Here is a 21,808-nt window from a genome sequence, read left to right on the forward strand (position 1 = left end):
CAGATACCCTAACTCTATACTGAGACTGTGTTTGCTTAGAAGGATTATTTTTAGACATCATTAAAACATCTTCACCAATAATAATCTTAAGATATCACCATCTTTCAGAAATGAAATAAATTAAGTATGAAAAAAATCTATAATCTCACATAAATGTGGAACCCAAGAAAATGAACTCATAGGAACAAAGGCACTAGACAAAGAGTACATGGCAATTACTAGGAAAGTATTGAAAATGAAGTGATACTCGTAAAGGGGTATGAGGCTCAAGGTAGACAAGAGGCTCTATTCTATAGTATGATGATTATACTTAACAGCAGAGCAGCACATTATTGAAAATTCTAGGCTGGACATTGATGGAGGAGATAGTTTCATTGGTTAATAAAGAAACTGCCTTGGCCCATTTGATAGGCCAGCTCTTAGGTGGTGGAGTAGACAGAACAGAATGCTGGGAGGAAGAGGAAGAGAGATAGACGCCATGCCTCTCCTCTCCAGGGCAGATGCGATGAAGCAAGCCACCAGGTCAGACATGCTGAATCTTTCCCGGTAAGACTGGTGCTACACAGATTACTAAATATGAGTTAGGCAAGATATGAGAACTAGCTAGCCATTAAGAGGCTAGAACTAATGGGCCAAGCAGTGTTTAAAAGGATACAGTTTCCGTGTAATTATTTCAGGGTATAAGCTAGCCAGGTGGGCTGGGAGCCAGGTGGCAGGAACGTAGCCCGCAGCTCCTTTCAACAGGATATGATGGCATACCCCTTTAGTCTTAGAACTTGGAAGGCAGAGGCAGGTAAATCTCTGTGAGTTTGAGGCCAACCTGGTTTACTTAGTGAGTTCCAAGACAGGCAGGGCTACATAAAGAGAACCTGATTCAAAACAAAAACGAAACAAGCAAACACACACACAGAGAACTGCTAGGAAAATTTCAGATATTCTTATGACAAGATGTAAGTTTGTGAATCAATAGATTCTTCAACTTAATTTAGTTTAATCATTTTGTAATGTATGCATATTTAAAAATATCACACTGGTTACCATAACTATGTATTTGTCAAGTAAAAGTAAAGAGTGAACTGATAAATTATGGAGATGAATTTTATGTAGGAGGCAGGAGGAAATCTCTTCCCAGCAGGATTCTAGTGAGACTATGATGATCAAAACAAATTATAAACTTTGGCTTCGTTTTATTTTGTGGATACTTTAGAGTAATTTCTTGACAATATGATTATACAGAGGGAAAAGTAAAAAGGATTCTATGTACCCATTGCACAGAAATAGCCTGAAGTTTTCTTCGACTACTCCCATTCCCACTACACAAAATCACTGAATTATATCTATACGCACATTAAAGAAAAAAAAGATGATACTAAAATCACATTTCTAGATAAAGAAACTCAAGATCTTAAACAGTTTTAATGTCATAAGCAAGAAGACCTCCGATGGAAAACCCTAGATAAAAAGACACCTTTTCTATGCTCCTCCCACTTCTAAGTTGACCTAAGTGAGCAGGTGTAATTGGTATGGTGATTTTTTCGTCGATTCCATACTCTATGTATAAATTGTTGTTTTCAGCTCGTCCCTGTAAACGTTCCAAAAGATCCTGGACTTTTTTCTCTTCCCATACTTTTCCACTATGCCACCAAGAATTAATATCAGATACTTTTTCGAAATTTTCATCAATTTTCCCTTTGTGGATAAGTCTGTTTCTATTGCTGCCTTTCCCAAGAAAGAAATATGCAATCGGTTGCTTCGTTCGATACATGCGTTTATATTGCCCCCTGAAAGAATTTTCCAGTGCCCAAGCATACTTTTCCATTTGTTTAGAATCTTGATCTAGGTTTTGGGTTTCTGGCCAAAATAAAAGAGAAGCTAGGAAATAAGGTTCTGAAAAATGGTAAGTCAGTCCAATTGATTGCAGGATCTCTCGAAGCTGCTCTTTCAGTCTTTTAATTGGTTGCACTAATTTGGAGGTAGGGTTAATACAAGAGAGGATGATGTTGGCCAAGATGAAATTTTGCTTTTCCTTTTGCTGGGTTTTGATAACACCTTGCTCAAGAAGGGAAGTGTATTTGTTCACTATGTCTTCCATGGAACCCACAGCATCTTTTGGACTTTTGATAAGATATTCTAAGAGTCCAGAAAACTTGTCTGCTTTTAAAGCTTCTAGGCTTCTCCGAGTCTTTTCTACTTGAAGTGGTAGACTGAGCTTTGATCTAGAGTTTTGATTTTGTGATTCTTCCAAGGGGCCAAATATTTCTACATAGCTCTTAAAGTACAAACCTACCTTTCTCCGACTTTTAGTTTCTTCATATTGCTTTATATTGTTTCTGGGTTTTAGAAGAACAAAATAATCATCAACAAAGTCAAAGGATCTCTTCAAAGAAGACTGCAGGTTAGTTAGATAAGGAATAAAATTCTTGAGTGCTGACTTAAATTCATTTAGATTTCCCGGGATATCACATTTTCCTGATATAAAGTTGATCATATCTCGTTTAGATAGTTCATTTTTATTGTCAAAGAAAGGAATGAGTTGGAGTATCTGGATAGTGTAGAGTCCCACTTCTATCTCCCCTTGATAACCAGCTATGTTGTAAGTATCATACCTCCTTTTAGACTTCTGATACATCCTTTCTTTCCCTTCATATTCTCTATCTCCAGTTTGGTCTTGAGAATCTTTGAAAGCATTGGATGCATGCACAGCTAAATCTAACAGGTCAGTTAGATCATCAACTGAGATAGTCCCATTTCTTGCATTGTCAACTATCCACCATCTTATTTTACTTTTGTAGACTTGACCTAGTGTATCTGAGATGTAGGAATTATCAGGCTGTATCTCTCTTGCTTGTTTTGCCCAAAAGAGAGCATTTGTAAAGTCCTTCTCTTTAAGGTAGAAATGTCTTGCTAAGGCTTGGCAAATGAATGCATTGGGGTGGAACCTACGATTAGCTTCAAGTAATACATCTTTAACTGCATCATTTCCTTCTTCTTTATGTAATGCTTCGATGAATGGGGAGAACAAGTTTCTTGTCTCACCTTCATGCTCATCACGCTGTCTTGTGAGCAAAAGTGTTTGCATGTCTTGGAAAAACTTGTCTTTTCCTATACCTGTGTCATAGAACAAATTTTCTGTGAGCATATCCATTACGATTTTACTTTTGTTCAAGTAGTAGCTTCTCTTCAATTCTTCCAGTGAGGCAGTGGCAATCTCATGGTGAATGATGCGCACTCCATAGTAGCTCCCCCATTCTATCACCTCTGATTTGATTAGAATCGTAGAGTAGGTACCCATCTTGTCTTCAAACTTTTCTGTTCCCCAGAAAGCCTTCTTGTTTGAGATCCCTAGGAAATGCTCACACTGTGACAGGGAAATGGTAGTGTCAGGTACATATGTGTTAAGAAGAGCCAGGAAAGCAAAGAGCTTTGCTTCCTTGGTAGCGACATTTTGCCCTTTCAGAATGTTCCTGACCACATTTTCTATATACTCTCTGTTAAAGCTCGTTTTCACAATCATAAAAGAATAAAAATCTTCAAATTTTTCATGCTGTTCTTTGATTTCTTTCAATTTAAGCTCAAATGCTCTCTGCTCTTTGTCAGACAGTTGGTGGACTAGAGCAACACTGTCTGGGGGCTTCGCACTTTTCACAGGATTTTGTGACCTTGTACAGTTTATAATGATCACCAGAGGCTTCTCATATCGAATGTGTTTGTTGGCAACAGCAGTTTGAATGGAGGCCTGGAGAAGGTAGACGTTGTCTTCTTCCTCAAAATCATCAACGAGGAGCAGCACAGGTAAGTACTCCTGATGGCTCGTTGCTCCATAGGTGATTAAATTAGTCACCTGTTCTCCAATTTCTGAGAAATCCTCTGTCTTATTTTTCAGCACAGCACATCTGAATTTCTTTCTTAGCTCCCAGAGAACATGCATGGCCAACGTGGTCCCTCCACAGCCTGGATGATGATAGAGATGGATAATTTTTGCACAAACTGGTTGAGAAGAATCTGCCCATTCTTGGATTTTCTTTTCAAGTTTTGCATATTTATCCCTTTTCACAAATGATGAAGAATAGTTTTCAGAAGAGAAGTAGAAGTTCCACCAGGATACTTTACCACCCCTGTAGAAGTCTTCCTCTTTGGATGTTTTGAATTCAAGTAATTTCTTTTTGTCTTTTTCCAAGAGTGTACCTTCACATTCATTCTCACAGAGAATTTCCAAGGCAGTCATGACTTCTTCTTCCTTTTTCAGAAGGACAGTAGATGAACCAACAGATGGCAAGAATCGTGTTGAAGACTGAGTTAAAGATTTTAACTTAAGAATAGTGCCATTTATCTCTGCAATATTTAAAGTAGAAATGCTTTGGCTTGCTATTTCATCTTGCTGTCTGGATAGTCTTGCTTCAAGAAGGTCTTTCCATATCTGATATATGTCTGGGTGTACACAAATACACAGTATATTTTCCATTCCTTTAAGATCTTGATAGAAAGCACAGAAAGTCTCAATAAGAGGGTCTCTGGGGTCATCCACAGGGGACAGTAATAAAAATATTACCAAGAATCTCCCTTTTGGCATTATGTCATCATGTGTAAGAAATGAAATCAGCTTCCTGACCTCAGAAGCTCTTTCTCTTTGCCAAGAAATCGGATCTAAGGGTTTGTATTTTTCACTTTCAAGGTCTAACCTGCCATTGCAGAAAATCCAGCTGGGTTGGTGGTAAAGATTCAGACTGGAAATTCTCTCCTTTAATGTATTTTTTCCTTCCATAAATTGGCTTGGAAAGTGGAGGTTTGCTACTCGGCTTCTTATGAAAGCCTTGACTACACCTTTGCTCTTAGATTCAGGATCAAACTCCAACACAGCAAACCATTTAATTTCCTTCAGGAAGTCTAAGTGATTTTTTTGATCCGGATGGCATTTATTGGTGACAAGTATGTACCATTCATAGTATGAGTTATCTAACAGATCCTGGTTTCCTGTCAACAGTTCAATTAGCTTTTGTCCCTCACTCTTGTTTCCGTCGGCTTTTACTTTGCATGTTGCTTCTGCTTCTTTCCTAGACTCAGTCACTGCTTTTAAATCTAACTTAAAAGCTTTGAAATCAACTTTATTCTCTATGATATCCTTACTTCTGGGCCCATCTCGCACAAAGACTGAATACCTTGAACTTTGTTGCCATGTTTGGTTCTTAAGATGTTGCATTTTGATCTGGAAAAAGTCTTCTCTGCATTCAGAGTATTGTGGAATGACATCTACTTCGATAACAAATCTGTTGGATGGAGTACTGTTTGGCAATAAAACTTCCACAAATCTTGGCTCTCGGATACACTTCTTTGCTTGTTGGACCTGATGGACCTCGAAATACTTGTCTATCATCAGATTGAAGTGGTCAATTATGGCATCCTTAGTGACCGTGGTGAGTTCCACACCAACAATTTTTCCTTGGGGCTTGTCTTTGACTCCAAAATGAATGGTTCCATTAGTACGCGAATTCATACAAGCTGAAGCAAACCGGAAAGTCTCATTGCTAAATTTCATCTTAATGTCCACTTCTGTGGCTGCTTCTGTGTTTGTGAAGGCTTTGAATTCATGTACTGGGTCGATGAGATTAAGTGGCCCTGTTTCAGGCTGTAGGATGAAATGTAATTTGTAACGATACGGGTTACTGAATTCATTGAAAGGGTATGCAATGCATGTTGGTCCTGGAGGTGACTGTTCACCCTGTCGCTCTGTCTTGTCTTCCATCAGCTCATTTTTTTCTGATTTAGACCCTTTAGTCTCAGCCTTATCTGCATTCTCCTCGCCCCTTTGGTTTTGCTTTGAAGTCTCTCTACTTTCTGTCTGTGTTTTAGGAGTTATTTTATTACCCCCTTTCCCCTTAGATGTCTGAGTAGAATGTTTTGAAGACGTTTTCTGCAATTCTTTGAATAGCTCTTCTATTTGGATAGCTGGTCCATGGGTTAGGCCCATTTCAACAAGATTGTTTTTATTTAACCACTTCAAGACTGCTCCACTCACGTCTTGTGCCATCAAGGTTTTCCTGTGCTTTTGGTCAATCTTATGGCTTTGTAACCACAGGTTTACGTCCTCTTTTGTCCAGTCATCTGTATTTTCTGGAAGGTTGAGTTTCTCTGCCATTCTGATAGCTGTATAGAGAAGAAGAAACATGAGGTTGTAGTTTATAAGTGAAAATGTGAAACATGCCGTTTTTAAGTAGGTAAAATATGCATATGTCACAACATTTGAAAAGTTCTGAGACCAGTTTATTTTATGTCAACCAAGAGAAAAGCCACCAAATACAAATGCCCAGCACTTTCATATGAACTGTGCACGTCATTGGCCGCTCTCTTTATTTGATTTGCTGTATATATGGAGTATATGGGGATCATCCTTTATACGGTTGACAACTATAATGTGTATTTTCTGTATTATTAAAAATGTTCAAATCTGGTATATAGAAGAAAAGAAATATTTGAAACTAAGTGTAGAGCTAAGTATAATTTGTTCAACTTGATGTGATACAGACAAACGAAACAACATATGAGCGTTAAGCATAGTCAGAAAAGAGTAGAATAATCAAATAGTAACTAATGATTCATGATAGACATAAAATACGTAATATTTGGAGATATGAATTGGGTTTCCCATTGGTAAAATATTCTGATACTTTGTGCTATCTACCCAGAAAACATAAGTTTCAGGGTGGATTACCAAGATAATTGACAGTTAGCTGTGGTCAGATGTAATTACTTGTCTACATCTTTCTGGTTAGAGCAAGTATATGCCATTGACTGAGAACCTTTTTCTATTGTTCAATCCCATTGGATAGACCCAAAATATGAACACAGAAAGAGAGGTAGATTTCAACATTTTGGACAAGATGAGATGGGGTGCATTTAGGTTCCAGCACTTTAATTAGCAAAAGGATGTTATTAGATGGCCATAATTTGTGCATATATGGTAAAATATCTAAAGAAACATTTTAAAAAGCTATTAAATAATTCATCAGAATATTCATATAAATGTTACTATAGAAAAACTGTCCAGTAGCTGAAAAGAAGACAGACAGATAAGATGGACAAAGAAAAATAGAGAATAGAGAAAGCACAGAGGCAGGATTAAGTCTTAACATGTCAATAATCACTTTTAATATAACTGTTTGTAAACAGAAATTAAAAATACAGAATTAGTAGCTTGGATTATAAACATGGCTATACTGAATCCGGTTTATATGACACCCAGTTGAAATATGATATGAATAAAAAGTAAAAGTATATATAGATCTATATCATTCAAATATCATTCAATCAAACACAGAAGTAGTTATATCAACAAATTACAGACAAAGCAGAAAGCATGATAACAGAATAAAGAAAATAATCAGGGACAAGGATATTATACATTGATAAAAGGTTACCCAGCAAGATGTCACATAAATGCTGAAGGTATTTGCACCAGACAAATTTGTTGCAAAATGTGTGCTGTAAACACTTTTGTGATTTTACAATTTTAAGCAAATCTACATTTATAACTAGAGGCTTCAATATATTTCTTTGCCTTAATAGTAGATACAATAGTTAACAACAATAGAGAACATATAGAAAATTTTAAGATTACCATCAATCAATAGGCTGTAAACTGCTTTTATATAATAATCTAAGAACCACAAGATACCATTTTGAATAGTCAAGATTTTCCATTTCCTAAACTATAAGACAAACTTCAACAAATTTAAAATAATTGAAATCATATTGAACGTTTGCCAATCACAATATAATCCTTAAGATTTTAATGTATTTATTTAGTGCCTTTGGGTGTATATTTTATGTGTGTACACTGTTGGGTGCATGTGATTGTCAACTGATGGATTTTAGAACCACTATAGAAACAAATCTTTGGGCATTGTGGTGGTTTGAATAAGAATAACCCCATAAGTGCATATATTTGAATGCTTAGGGAATGGCGCTATTTGAAAGGATTGCTGGAGGAAGAATATCACTGAAGGTAGTCTTTGAGATTTTTTTAAAGCTCAAGCCAAGCCCAGTGCAATGGCTATTATTATTGGTTGTCAACTTAACTACATCTTGAATAAACTACAATCAAGTAATAGATTGTAATCTTAAAAGTAACTACAATGAAACGATGAATAAATGTACAATCAACTACACCTGTGAGAGTTTTTTTTTTCTTGCTTGGTTTGAAGTAGAGTGAACCCACTTTTAGTCCAGACCTTTGTGGTAGGAAGACACATACCTTTGATATGGATCTTGAGACAGGATGACACCTAAATCTGGACTATAACTGCCGGACGTCTATATAAGGGGATAAAAGAAGGAAGCTTGCATTTTTTGCTTGCTTGCCCTCATCTTGCCAGCACGTTCTTTCCTTCACTGGTATATTAGTGCCTACTTCTTTGAGATTATAGCCTGTACTGGAAGACTAGCTGAGACATCCTTGTGTCTTGTGGACTGAGCAGCTCCTGGATTCTTAGACTTTCCGTTCAGCTGGACTTTAGTCTGTAAGTCCATATCCATACATATTTGCATGCATACACACATACACACGTATATACACAACACACACACAGAGTCATTCTATAAGCTCTAGAGAGTCCTGACTAATACACTAATTCTCTCTTCCTGCTGCCTGAGGACTTGATAACTCTTAGCTCCTTCTCCAGCACCATGTTTGCCTACATGTCACTGTGCTTCCTGCCATGCTGATAAAGGACTAAACATCAGAAACTGCGAGCCAGTCCTAATTAAATGCTTTTCTTTATAAGAGTTTTCAGGATCATGGTGTCTTTCTATAGCAATAGAATATTGCCTAAGAGAGGTATTTCTGTGGGAGATTGTCTACATTGGGTTACTTGAGATAGAAAAATTCAATTTAAATATGAGTGGTGCTATTCGAAGGGCTAGAATTTAGGACTGAATAAGGAGAAAGCAAGGTGAGAACCAGTGTAGGTGGGGCTTTATCTGGACCAGTGGTCCCCTAATCACCACTTAGACACTTATTATTACTTATAAATGCTCAACTGATAGCTTAGGCTTGTTGCTAACCAACACTTACATCTTAAATTAACCCATATTTCTAATCAATGCTCTACCATGTGGTGGTACCTTTTTTCAACCTGGCATGTTCATCTCCTGCTTTCTCTGCATGTGACTCATGACTCTGCCTTTTTTTTATCCCCAGTCTCTCTTTTTGTCCACAAGTCCCGCTTAACCTCTACCTGCCTGGCTATTGGCCACTTAGCCCTTTATTCAACTAATCAGAAGGCACCTTGGCAAAGACACATCTTCACAGTGTACAAGAAGATTATTCCATGACACACAAGTGTTTGTTACTCTCTGCTGTGACATAGGGAGAGGGCCGCTTATCTGTTCTGGTCGACCGGCTAGCTGACACCAGAAATAACCACACAAAAACTCTATTAATTAAAACACTGCTCTAACTTCTTATTGGCTAACTCTTACATATTAGTTTAACCCATCTCCATTAATCTGTGTATCGCCACGTGGCTGTGGCTTACCGGAGATTCTAACTGGCATCCATCAGGCAGAGGATCCATGGGTTCTCTCACTCTGCCCTACTTCCCAGCATTCAGTTCTATCTTCTCTGCCTACCTAAGTTCTGCCCTATCATGTACAAAGAAGTTTCTTTATTCATTAACCAATAAAAGCAACACATGAACAGAAGAACTTCCTACACCACTCTGCTTCTTGATCTGTGATGGAAAGAGACAACCAATTCCAAAAAGTTGTTTTCTGACCTCTACATGCCTTGTGTAACATGTTGGCACATATGCATGCACATGCATGCACATACACACACACTTATTCCATATTTAATTTTTTATTTTACATTCAGTTTCTCATGCTATTTTTGGTTGTTTATTTTACAGTTTCATGTATATACTTCCCACTTCCTTAACACTCTGTCCATTTTCCCTCCTCCCCACAAGTCTTTTTCTCATGTTCATGTCTATTCTTTTTGTTTTGAAGCCCCCAAGATTAATCAGAGCCATCTAGTACACATAAATTTTCAAAAAAGGTTGAAAATATTTTTTTATCAAAATTTCAATAGTTTTATGAGTAAGTAGACAGTATTCTTTGTATTATTATAAAATTTATATGAAAAAAATCAAAGGATACAGTAGGATAGGTTAAAGAATAAGATGGGGGAAATCTTCCAAGACATTTTGACAATTACAATTATTTAAGGTCTGTGCTATTAGTGAAGAGACAAATATATCACTATATTAAGTTCCCAGAAATAGACCCATGCAAATATACCCAAATGATACTTGAGAAAGATTCAAAAGTTGATTCTGTGGCAGAGTCTAGGACAGTTGTTTCAAAAAATGGATGCTAGCATAATGGGAAATCCATCTTATACACAAAGTAAATTTGGAATAGGTCATAGCTTTGCATACATAATACAAAACAGTATTATGAAAATGTATACAAGAAAATCATCATCTAGAAATACTCAAAAATTCCTGTCCTGGCATCAAAAGCATTATGAATAATGAAAAAGCTAATCAGTTTAACTTAACCAAAATTAAAGACAACATAAAGATAATCAGAAAACAAGCTGTAGAGAGAAATATTTGTAATCAAACTACATGAAGGAATTGTATATATACTAAACACTTAAAACTCATAAGTGAAAAAATATACAAGTAGAAAACTAAGAAAAGGAGAGAAAGATATTGCTGCTGAAAGCATAAATGGCAAATATACATGTTGGAAAATGTTAAACATAATTAGCCATCAGGAATATGTAAATTAAAACCACAAAGAGATGTTTATATGCATTCATTTGACTAAAGCAAAGAGTAGTGACAGTGGTCACTCCAGGGAGTGATGACAGGCTAGAAATTTCCATGAATAAGAAGAGTCAGGGTAGTGAAGGATAAGGGACTGAACCCCTGAACCATAAACCATCCAATTAAATGTTTTCCTTTATAAGAGTTGCTCAGCCTACTTAATGTGCTGGCTTGGTGGGAGCCTAGCCAGTTTGAATGTTCACCTTCCTAGATATGGACGGAGGGGGGAGGACCTAGGACTTACCACAGGGCAGGGAACCCTGACTGCTCTTTGAACTGGAGAGGGAGGGGGAGAGGAGTGGGGGGAGGGGAAGAAGGGTGGGAGGAGGGGGAAAAGAGTGGGAGGAGGGGGAGAAGGGTGGGAGGAGGGGAAGGGAAATGGGAGGCTGGGAGGAGGTGGAAATTTGTTTTTGTTTTTTGTTTTTTCTTTTATTCTCCTTTTATCAATAATAAAAAGAAAAAAGAAAAAAAGAAAAAAAAAGAGTTGCTCAGGTCATGGTGCCTCTTCCCAGCAATAGAAACTCTAACTTTAAAAGTAAGAAAGACATCTAAAAACTGAGAGTTAAAGGTTAGAAATTCATCCTCCAAGCAAATGGAAGTTGCAGTAGATCAATAAATCAACACAGGGATTTTTCACATCTGTTAAATATTTCAAATCCAAACTAACCAGGAGAGATAAAGAGAACTTTATAGCAAACCATCCACTGCAGCCCCCCTTTCTCTCTGTCCCCATTCCCAGTGATTATGCAGATTTTTTCCTACAGCCTTCCTCTACTGCTTCAGCCCTATGTCCCAGCTACCACCCACAGGCACTCCCTGGAAACCTCCTGACCATGTGGACAGAAAATCAGGTAGGTAATTGTCACTCTCCCCCCTCTTCTTCAGTTAGAATTCTCCAGTCTTAACCTCATCTTTGTAGCAGACAACTTGTGGCCTCTCCTTCCTCTGCCCCATTTCCAAGGTCTGCATAGATCTTGGTGGCACACCCAGCTTTCCTCCCTCTATGTGCTCCCACAGCCCCACCCCTCTAACTCATTCACATCCCTTAGAGTCAGCTCCCAATACCTAGAAACAAGTTTTACTCAGGACCTGAGTGGCCATACCTGGATTTCAGGAATATACCCTACCAGGCAAACCACACTCTCCTAAGAATCTGAGAGAACAATGGAAAACCAAGAACAAAACCCTCTCAACAAAGGTAAGACCAGCTATCAGTGGCTAGAATTACAATGATCCTAAATTCAGATGTCATGACACCAGCATAAAAACACAACCAATAATAGCTGGGACAACATGCCTCCACGAGAGCCCATCAACCCATCAACAGGAACCCTTGAGAAATAAAATATAGCTGATGCACAAGAAAGGACATCTATGAATATGCTCAAGCTCCTTAAAGAAGAGATGAAAAAAATCCCTTAAAGAAATCCATGAAAACACAAACAGTGGAATGAAAAGAATGTGGAAATGGAATCATTAAAGAAAACCCAAAACTGAGGTAAAATTGGAAATGAAAAGTTTAGGAATTCATGCAGAAAGCTCAAAGGAAAGTTTCACCAATAGAATACTAAAAATGGAAAAAAGACTCTCAAGCACAGAAGACAAAATAGAAGAAATCAATACCTTGGTCAAAGGGAAAGATAAAAGAAATCAATACCTTGATCAAAGGGAATGTTAAATACAAAAAATAAAAATAAAAAAAAATCCGGGCACAAAACATCTAGGAAATCTGGCACACTGTGAAAAGACCAAAACTATGAATAATAAGAATGGAGGAAGGAAAAGAAATGCAGAAAAAGGAACAGAAAATATTTTCAACAAAAACCATAGAAAAAAATTTCCCTAACCTAAAGCAAGAGTTATCTATCGAAGTATAAGAAGCACACAGAACACCAAGTAGACTAGATCAGAAAAGAAATTCCCCATGACATAAAATAATCAAAACAGTAAGTGTACACAATAAAGGAAGAGTGTCAAAGCTTTAAGGGAAAAACATCAAGTAGCATAGGAAGACAGACCTTTTTTAGCATAACATTACAGTTTTCAATGGAGACTCTAAAAGCCGGAAGTACTTAGAGATCACAGATGCCAGCCCAGACTGCTATTACCAGCAAAACATTCAATAATAATAGATGGACGAAGACATTCCAATATAAACCAAACAAAAGCAGCATCTATCCACAAATCCAATTCTACAGAAGGTGCTGAAAGGTGATTAACCTGAAGAGGTTGACCACACCCGAGAAGACCCAAGAAATAATCGTCTCGGACCAGCAAATTAAAAAAGGGAGGGGAGATACCACACCAGAACAACAAAATAGTGGTGATTTAGTTGGTGCTATAATTGATGTGATGAAGCACCATGTCTAAAACAACTTGGGGAGGAAGAAGGTTTTTGAGTTACATTTCCCCATCACTGTTGAGCAATGAAAGAAGTCAGACAGGAACTAATACAAAGCAGGGACCTGGAGGCAGAAACTGATTTATAGGCCATAGAGGAGTGTTGCCTAATAGCTTGCTTCTCATGACTTGCTCAGCCTGTTTGTTTATAGGACCTAGAACCACCAACCTAGGGTGGCACCATCTATAATGGACTAGACCCTCCATCATTAATCATTAATCAAGAAAATGCCCCGTAGGTTTACCTAGAACCTCATCTTATGGAGGCATTTTCTCAATCAAGGCTCTTTCACCTATGATGATTCCATTTTGTGTCAAATTGATGTAGCACTAGCCAGCACAAAGGGAAACCACCAAATACTATTCATAGATGGCTCAGTATCAGTGGTCTCATTTTTCCAATAAAAAGATACAGACTAACATAGCAGATAGAAAAAACAGATTAATTCTTCTGTGTCCAGGAAATATACCTTAACATCAAGGATAAAACATTACTTCAGAGTAGAAAAATGTAAAAAGATATTTCAAATAAATAGACCCAAGGATTAAGCTGGTGTAACCATTTAAGGACTGAAAAAAATAAACTTCAAACTACAACTATTAAGTAGAGATAGGGAAGAACACTAGATACTCATCAAAGAAAAAAAATTCTACCAAAAGGACATTGTAAATCTACATATCAAAAACAAGGGCAGCAAAGTTTATAAAAGAAACACCACAAAACTAAAACCACATATTGTTTCTCACACTGAGAGTGGGTGAACTCGGTACCCAAATTTCACCAAGACAAAAACTAAACAGAGAAAAGTTGGAGATAACCAACATCTTAAACCAAACGAACACCATAGATATTTACAGAACATTTAATACAAATGAAAACAGTACACCTTCTCTAAAACACCTCGTGGAACTTTCTCCAAAACTGACTGCAGACTCAGACACAAAGCAAATTTCACCCTACATCCTATCTGACCACCATAGATTAAAGCTGCATATCAGCAACAGAAAGCTTACAAGCTCATGGAAACTGAATAACTCTCTACTGAATGAAAAATGGATCAAGACAGAAATTTAAAAAGGAATCAAAAAGTTTTTAGAATGAAATGAAAACAGAACATACTCAAAGTTATGGAAACAACGAAGGCAGGCATAAGAAGCAAGTTCGTAACACTAAGTGCTTACACAAAAAATTGGAAGATTTTATTTTAGCATTTATTAGCATATATGAAAGCTCTAGAACAGAAGGAAGAAATCACCCAAAAGGAGTAAATGGCAAGAAATAGTTAAACTCAGTGATGAAATCAGTAAAATAGAAGCAAGTAAATAATAAACAATCAGTGAAACACAAAATCAATTTTTTTGAGAAAATCAATAATATAGACAAACCCTTATCCAAATTAACTAAATGACACAGAGAGAACATCCTAATTAAAAAATTTAGGGACAAAAGGGAGACATAATTTCAGATATGGAATTCAGTTAATCATATGAACATACTTTTAAAGCCTAATCTCCACCAAACTGAAAAAAATCTAAAGAAATGGATAATTTTCTTGATATATATCAAATACCAGAGTTAAATAAAGACAAAACAAGTGATTTAAGCAGGCGTATCAGCCCTAATGAAATAGAAGCAGTAATTAAATCTCCCAACCAAAACAAGTCCAGGGCCAGATGGTTATAACGCAGAATTCTGCAGAATTTCAAAGAAGAATTAACACCAACCTCCTTAAATTATTTCTCAGAATAGAAACAAGGAACATTTCCCAATTCCTTATACAAGTCCACAGTTACCCTGATACCTACATCACATAAAAATGCGGTGAAGAAAGAGAATTGCAGACTGATTTCCATTATGAACACAGATGCAAACTTTCTCTGTAAAAGAGTTGCAAACAAAATCCAAGCACCCAAAATAGGTCATCAACCATGATCAAGTTGGCATCATTTTCTCTCAAATATTAAGATATTAAGATTCAGGGATGTCTTTATATATATATATATATATATATATATATATATATATATATATATATATATATATGTAACCCACCATATAAATAGATTGAAAGGCAAAAACATGATCATTTCAGATGTAGAAAAGACCAATGACAAAATCCAACACCACTTCCATGATAAAAGTACAGGAGAGACAAGGGATATGAAGGACATATTTCAAAATAATAGAGGCTGCGGTGGTTTGAATAAGAATGGCTCCATAAGCTCATGTATTTGAATGCTTTGTCATCATGGGTATTTGAGAAAGATTAGGAAGATTCGAAGGTGTGGCCTTGTTGGAGGGACAGAGTTAATGGGAGTGGGCTTTGTTAATGGGAATGGTTTCCAGAGCTCATGCCAAGCTCGGTGTCTCTATCTTGGCCTTCATATCACAATGTAGCTCTCAGGCACGGTTCCCTGTCATGATGATAAAAAGTAGTCCTTTATCTCTGAAACTGTAAGCAATGATAGTGAAATATCACAGAACAAAATTATGTCACTTGCAAAAGAAAAGGTGGAACTGGAGATGGTCAGGTTTAGCAAAGTCAGGTCAGAAATATAATGGAGGAAAGGCACAGTGGGAAACACCTGCCTACTCCATGTCAGTCAGGAAGCAGAGAGGGAGAGGGAGTCAGAGAGGAAGAGTCTGGTAGATTAAACAAACTCATCAAAGCATGCCTCTACGAACACTCTTCCTGTAACTAGGCCACTTCCTTTAGTTTCTACCCCTTTCCAATATAGCTATCAAACCACAATTCTATCCATGGATTAATTCATGTATTCTGTGAGAGTCTGGATGATCCGCACCCTTTTTAAGATGTAGTATTTCTGTACATTGAAGGACCAAGTTTTCAGCACATGAGCCTCCAAGGGATATTTATATCCAAACCACAACACACAATAACCTGCATAAACCCCAAGAGAATTCTGTGGAAGGAAAAAAGTTAGCCCCTGATGTCACAGTCTGTACACCGCAACTTACACATATTCTTGAAATGGCAGGGCCATTGTAATGAACAGCAGATTAGTTGCTATTGAGTAAAGATAAGATGGAGTATGAGGAACGAGCACAGCTAGAAAGACGCAAAGGAGAAATGTCTGTGTTGCACTGCTTGTGTTTCGAATGTCCAAATGCCAATGTGGTGTTGTACTGTAGTGTTGAATGACTTTACCATTAGGGACCCTTGATAAAGGTATATTCACTATATGATTATTTCTTATAACTGCATTCAGATGGTGGTGATTGCATACAAAAGTTGAATTAAAAACTATGCAAAATTAGAAAGGAATGCTTTAAAGAGAAATTATTTAAAAATAAACAATCATGAAAATGTTGAGTATCAAAACAGGAAAGAAACAGTACCATCAATGTCTATGAAACTTACAAGATTTGATGTTTTTATAAAAATAAAAGAATGACTGATAATTTAGTGAGTTTAAAGTACAACACAGCAAGCTTAAATAGGGAAGAAAGAGGAAGAAAACAGTTAAAGGAAGAAATTTAGAGAGAAAAGTAGGAAACACAGTCAAAAAGGAGATACCCAACCAAGCCAAAAAGTGATACTCAATACAAGGTGATAAAATTGACACATGTGGAAGAAACCATCAGGAATGAAAGAGCGATGGAACAACTTACCAGATGTTGCAGCAAAATTATGGTGAATCAGAGGATATTGCAACCAACTTTACATGGATAAACTGTGAGAAGTGAGAGGAAATACATGACTTACCAAAGCTGATTCAAGAGTCAGGGAAAGGACTCCCACTGCCAGGGTAAGGTCTTGGATCACAGAGGTCACTGATGTTCCCACTAGAGTGACAAGAAACAAGATTCACGTGTTTGGAAAGCTTAGACTTTTGGGATGTGTAGCTGAAGACAGCTAACATGGCAGGAGTGTGTTCAAGTCCGGGTATGGAAAGGTCTCTACCCGGATGAACTGGGGACAATTTGCCGATTCTGGTTTGGAACTGAGGACAAGCCAGGACGACTTGGAGGATGACAAATCGGCGGGACTTTTGCCATCCATGTGGATAGATGCAGTAGGTTGGAGTCTACAGCAGCTCCAAAATCTTAGCCAATTGTAGACATTAAAAATTAAACTGCATGGATGTCATAACTCATGCCAATGGAATGGCTGGCGTTAAACCCTGTAAACAAAAATGTTGGTGAAAGCATGGAGTAAATGGGGTTTTGGAAAGTGTTTGTGGAAATGCAAATTGCTTTACCTAATCAGAAAAACAGTTTAAATATTTTCATGAAATTAAGTATATACTCGCCTCATAAGTCAACAATTTCAGTTAAAACAGAAAGACTGAAAGTGCTGATTCAGCAACAAGAGAGAGTTCTCACACATGAGAGAGCATTGAGGTTTTAACAAATAAAGCTTGCCTGAAGATCAGAGTGCAGAGCTAAGTCACTAGAGGCCAGGGGGTGGTGGCACACACCTTTAATCCCAGGACTTGGGAGGCAGAGGCACATCTCTGTTAGCTCAAAGTCACCCTGGGCTACATAAGATTGAATCTGTCTAAAAGAGAAACAGAGCTCACACAAAGGTGACCCCAGCACTTGGGAATACATAACTTTAATCCCAGTAACAGGGAGGTGGAGCCAGGAGTGATATGGCTGGGTGGAGAGAGGGTTGTAAGGCAGAAGGAGACAGGAGCTCAATGCAGTCTGAGATTGGGTGGAGACAGTTGCAGTCACAGGACAAAGTCTCAGATGTCTGAGGACAAGATCGTCCCTTCAGACTGACCATTGGTTGAGGTAAAAGGTCTCACTAGCGGCTGGCTGCACTGTCTCTTTGAGCCTTTAGCAATCACCCCAATATCTGACTCCAGGTTTTTATTATTAAGACCAATTAGAATTCAAGCGACAGGCAGCTAGGGCACTGACACAGAGAACACACTGTATGAGTGTATTTCCATGAAGTCAAGGACAGGCAGAGGCAATCTAAAGCGTCGTTTCTGCTTAGGGGTGTGCTTTCTGGGAACGGGAACAAGGAACGTGGGAAGCTACTTAAATGACTGTGTGGAACTGTATCATGGAGAGAAGCCCCTGTCACATAAATCACCCTTCACTCAAGAAGCCGATGATGCCTCTAAAATACATGATGGATTAAACAGATGACTGAAACACAACACAGGCTGCTCCGAAATCGAGGGTAATGATGAGTTCAAGTCAAGGTTTCAAGTCTTCATTTTATCAAACAGTCAGTACTTCTCAACAGATTTCAGGACCAGCTTCAACTTGCTTATTCCACTCACACTTCTGAATATTGTTTTCCTTGACCTCTCTAAAACTTTACCTCAACCTTGTCTACTTGTGGATATAGCGCAGTAGTAGACCTGGGGTTAGACTTTCAGTTCATGAAAACAAACACCAACTGAAGGAATTGAAGAAGTATCTACCCTCCCATTAATACAGCTCCATAGACAAGAGTAAGTACAAACACCTCGCCAGGCACCAGATTGCAACCTGAAACTACATTGCATCCATATTTGTGCAGTTTGTTAGGTGACAAACTTGCTTCTAGCCAATATTCTTAGATATATCTTGTGGCTTATTTCGCTCTCTCTCTTTCTGTTCTCTCTTTCTTTCTGTGCTGTGGTTGTGTCCCCACATTTCCTTTCATGGTGAAAGTCTAATAGAAAGATTCACGTCTCACTTGCAGACTTTGAAGTGGAATAAACTTCCTGAATAATGAGACTGATTTCAGTGAAGAGAACTCTTACACTATGAATTTAAGCTGCCTGAAATTACAACCCCAGCATATCAGAAAGTCCTTTGACAACGCCCACTGGTCCTTCCTGTCCATTTTTTCACTAACATTGTTAGTCAGCATACAAAATACTGTTTTTAAAATAGTATTTAAATTTTTTGCTTATGCATTAAATGTGTGTGCATGCATGCCTAGGCAAGCATTCGTGTGTGTGTGCCTGCTCTTGTGTGGTTCCAGACATTAGGAGTCCTGTTCCACTGCTTTGTTTTATTCCTTTGAGTGAAGTTTTCTTTCCCAGACCACAGGTAAGTTGGCAACAAGCAAAAACCACCCATCTCCCAGTCTCCATCCCACAGCCCTCTTGGATTACAGGCAGGTCTCTACTCTTGGGTTTATTAAGTGCAAGCTTAGGATTCCAACTCAAATTCTTCACTTGCACACACAGCAAGTGCTGTCCTTATCCACTGAGCCATCTCTTCATCCTTATATTAGGGCGTTGTCATGTATTCTGTTTGACTTTAAATTTCAGAAAAGCAGACAGAATAGTGTTCTATGTAAACCTCACTGGCTAATCTAACCCATGGTCCCTAGCTGCACACAGACAAGGACAGTCCAACCCATAATTATAAGCATACTTAAAACACCATGAGTGTGTGTGTGTGTGTGTATGTGTGTGCACACACGTGTGTACATCTAATTTATTTGTGGTGGATGGCGTGGTTCTTAAACATGAACCTTGTGGATGACCTCTGTCACAATGTCAGTGTTCTTCTGCTAACCATGTAGGGGACTGAGAGCAGCAAGTTCCTCATACACACCTCCCATTGCATCGCAGGGTTGGTGCACATCACTCTAGAAGTCCTAGAATTACATTCCAAATGACTGAAGCCGGCTCAGTGCTATTGCCTTCCCCTTTAGAGGTCCTTGCAGTAACTTTTATCACTTGGTTGACCTTGTTTTAAGGCAACATTCTTCCTTTTCTTTCCTGACAGAGGTGCATAATTCATTATGCATTCTGTTTCCAACCTAAGCTTCATACATATAAATAACCTGGTAGGTGCACTATTTTCTATGAATTCATAACATTCCAGTAGATTTAGTATTGCCTGAACAGAAAAGGGAGATTCTGAAGGACACTGGACATCGGGGATACATACTATCCTGTCTGTGCACAGCAGCCCACCTTGGCCTCCTCCAACTTCCCTGCCCTTGTACCTTTCCAATACTGCTCGATTAATGAATTGTAAGATAACATAGATCTTAAGAGCATCAATTTCCACATCGTTTGACTGCACCTTTGTGCATGAAAGTCTTTGGGACTCAACAGAAATGACCCAGACATGATACAAGGGCTGTGTGAATGTCAGAGAACTGCCATCTCCTTTCTGTCACTGCTTCCCCTTGTACAGTTGATGTGACTTCTGTGCAAGGAAGAAAGGGTCAGGAAATGACTGTGCCTTGACTGATTTTGCAACTGTCTGACACCTGATCCCACTGACCACTAGTTACTCCCATATCTAAGCAAAGCCTCATGTACCCACAGGCAACTGTCCAGCTCTGAGCTCAAATACTACCTGCCTTCTCTGCTCTGTCTGGGCCGCCTCTGCTGCCCTCTCACTGCTGAGACACAGAGTGAGCCCTGATGGCCATCCAGCTGCCTGCTGTGCCCAGGCTCCTGAGTACAGGCCCAAGGTTGTGGTGCCACACGTTATCAGGACACCAGGAGTCTCTCTAAATGTTATCAGTGAAAGCCTTTCATAGTTATACACATGTGGTCTCCACCCCTTTGGGTGTAGTATCATAAAAGTACAAGGTGGAGTCATGAGTTAGGTGATTTATCTGTGCCTGAGCTGCATGCCATAAACATATCAGAGTATAATGTTGAGTCTCCACGTCAGAGTTGGAGGCATGGAGATCTAGGCTGGAATATTTGGTTGAGAAAGTAAGCAAATAAAATTAAAGGGGTGAATTTCCACTGTTTTCACTCCTAGCTAATGCAACTGAACAGTTTTCACTTTTCACACTGTTTCCTCCTGAGCAGTGGTTCTGAGCCTTCCTAATGCTGTGACCCTTTAACACAGTTACTCATGTTGTGGTGACCCCCAACCATAAAATCATTTTCATTGCTACTTCGCAGCTGTAATTGTGCCACCAAAGAGGCCACTTCAGGAGAGTTCTCTAGGGGACAAACTTCTTTCTGTAGTAAGAGTTTCTTCGGATGCCCCTTGTTTATAAAAGAAAGGTGCAGCAGGATCCCACAGATATAAAATCCCGACACACACTTAGGATGCGTGGGGTTGACTGTGTGTGGTCAGCTTTTCTGAAGAATCACACAGATATAAAATCCCGACACACACTTAGGATGCGTGGGGTTGACTGTGTGTGGTCAGGTTTTCTGAAGGATCACACAGATATAAAATCCCGACATACACTTAGAATGCGTGGGGTTGACTGTGTGTGGTCAGGTTTTCTGCAGGATGACACAGATATAAAATCCCGACACACACTTAGGATGCGTGGGGTTGACTGTGTGTGGTCAGGTTTTCTGAAGGATCACACAGATATAAAATCCCGACATACACTTAGAATGCGTGGGGTTGACTGTGTGTGGTCAGGTTTTCTGCAGGATGACACAGATATAAAATCCCGACACACACTTAGGATGCGTGGGGTTGACTGTGTGTGGTCAGGTTTTCTGAAGGATCACACAGATATAAAATCCAGACACACCTTGGATGAGTGGGGTTGCCTGTATTGTCAGCTTTTCTGAAGGAGGTCATAACTCAGCAACATATTCCCCTTGAGTGACATCATCAGTTACTTTGGGGGGAAATCAGACATAAGCCTCCTACTCCCACCAGG

General features: G+C 38.5%; 1 protein-coding gene across 2 annotated transcripts in view; it reads right to left on the bottom strand.

Moving 5' to 3' along the window:
• Positions 1-670: 670 nt before the first annotated feature.
• Positions 671-21,808, bottom strand: part of Samd9 (sterile alpha motif domain containing 9) — a 66,356-nt gene continuing 45,218 nt past the window's right edge. For both annotated transcript variants that reach the window (XM_075953370.1, XM_075953369.1), the window contains 2 exons: positions 16,958-17,037; positions 671-6,141 (listed from right to left, as the gene is read on the bottom strand). In XM_075953370.1, the coding sequence (XP_075809485.1) occupies positions 1,406-6,133 (4,728 nt within the window). In that variant the 5' untranslated portion in view covers positions 6,134-6,141; positions 16,958-17,037 and the 3' untranslated portion in view covers positions 671-1,405. The remainder of the gene's footprint in view (positions 6,142-16,957; positions 17,038-21,808) is intronic.

Source organism: Microtus pennsylvanicus, chromosome 19 (assembly GCF_037038515.1).
Source record: "Microtus pennsylvanicus isolate mMicPen1 chromosome 19, mMicPen1.hap1, whole genome shotgun sequence".
Taxonomy (NCBI): Eukaryota; Metazoa; Chordata; class Mammalia; order Rodentia; family Cricetidae; genus Microtus; species Microtus pennsylvanicus.